Below are 1,757 nucleotides of genomic sequence, written 5' to 3'. Positions count from 1 at the left end.
TTATGAACGAGCGTGATTTGTGAAGGTAAAACACTAAAGAAACCTCAGTTAAAATTTGAGGCTAGGAAAGCAATGGAAGAACATCCAGGCTCCAACCCCTGCACAGAGCATTATATTTCTGATTAATTCAAGTATCTCTGCTAATGCATTCACGGTTAAAAAAATCTAAAACCATTTTCAGTTCAGTGGTCATTATTAGACTTTGTGGCCTGGACTTGCTCGTGCCTCTCCACTACGGCATTTTCTGTCTAACGCTGGTCCCAGCAACTCTCAGTAAGGGCAGCACGAAAGCCAAGGTCTGTCCAGGTTGGGCTGCTGCACCGAAAACACAGCTGCTGGGAGCAAGGAGCGTGGCTTCTGCGGCTGCTTCGTAGGGTCTCTTGTGACAGCCAGGATCCCTTGTGACAGCCAGGATCCCAAGGATTTTGTCAGGTTTGGTTTCTACTTGCTGGTAACACTAGGGCTCCTGATGACGGGTAATGCATATAAGAACCTTTGAATGTAACGGTTAATTACCAAGGAAGAAAAAACATGGGAAAAGATGTGAATTTCCCTTTTAGGAATGCAAAATGGAGATTGCAATGGGAGCTAATCAGAGCCCCTTTCTTCTCCTTGTGACACTATGACATATACAGAATTAAAGCCTAGGTGTTACTTGTCTATGGGCATTAAACTTCAACAAATCCCTGCAGCTGGGGAAAGACAACTACCACCCTCCCTCTGCACATGTATTCTCTCCTGCTTTTTCACTAAAACAGGTTCGCCAGTTCACGCAGCTAACTGCCTTTCTAATTTTATGCTGTGCTTCTTTCCAGTGCCTCTCTTTCTCCGCATGCCAACCGTGTCTGCGACAGAGTAGAAGACCCCCAGAGGATGAGCTCCCTGGTCAGCACCTCGCACCTCCAGCTAGCCGCCTTTGCGCTGGGCACAGTAGGCTGGATCCTCTGCACCGTTTCAATGGGAATTGTGGAGTGGAGAGTGTGGCACGTGGACAACACCACCATCATCTCCTCTGGCATTGCCTGGGTGGGGATCTGGAAAGTCTGCTTCATCAGTTACCTTCACGTCTCGCCTGGCTACAAAGAACAGTTCTGCCGTAAATTCAGTGGCTACGACTCCTCCATCCCCCGTGAAATTTATGCTGCCCAGGGTCTCCTGTTGATCGCCACGTGCATGGGCTTGCTGGGGCTGACTGCCACAATATTTGCTCTGAGAAATGTTTATATGGGAATCGCTCAAAAAACTCTCATTACCCGTTTCTTCCTGGTGGGTGGCTTCTTCTACATACTGGCTGGTCTCTGCGTCCTGATTCCCGTGAGCTGGAATTTCTACTCTGTAATGCACAACCAGAGCATCGCTTTTCCTCCTTCTTACTACATGCCCTCCAGTCCAGCGGCACAGGAAGCCGGTGCTGCCATTCCTATCGGGATTGTAGCTGTCATCCTCCTGCTGCTAAGTGGGACTTTTTCCCTCTCGTACAGATTTCCTGTGACCGCAAACACTGTCACGAAATCCTGACAGGATAAATCCTTCCCCAAGCTGTTTCAGAACAAGAGCATAGTCAAGAGATAAGGACAGCAGGCATGAGTGATTTTATAGTCAAGGAACTACAGAATTTAATTTTAGTCTGTAGTAGCCACACTGTTTTGTTACATGAACCAGCTGAATTACCATCCTAGTTGTCACGTATGACCAGAGGTTCATCTTCGAGATAATTGCTGTTGAGCAGCGACTGTGATTACGTTTTACCAGTTGTC

At 47.5% G+C, this 1,757-nt stretch overlaps 1 protein-coding gene across 1 annotated transcript; it reads left to right on the top strand.

The window, feature by feature from the left end:
* Positions 1 to 873: 873 nt before the first annotated feature.
* Positions 874 to 1,518, top strand: CLDN34 (claudin 34). The gene has a single exon (XM_035901710.1). It carries the CDS (start codon positions 874 to 876, stop codon positions 1,516 to 1,518), a length of 645 nt encoding a protein of 214 aa, XP_035757603.1.
* The last annotated feature ends 239 nt before the right edge of the window (positions 1,519 to 1,757 follow it).

This window comes from Egretta garzetta, unplaced genomic scaffold (genome assembly GCF_000687185.1).
Source record: "Egretta garzetta isolate BGI_Z169 unplaced genomic scaffold, ASM68718v1 scaffold49, whole genome shotgun sequence".
In the NCBI taxonomy this organism is placed as follows: Eukaryota; Metazoa; Chordata; class Aves; order Pelecaniformes; family Ardeidae; genus Egretta; species Egretta garzetta.
Note: the sequence above shows the minus strand (reverse complement) of the source record. Positions and strands in the feature narration are given on the sequence as shown.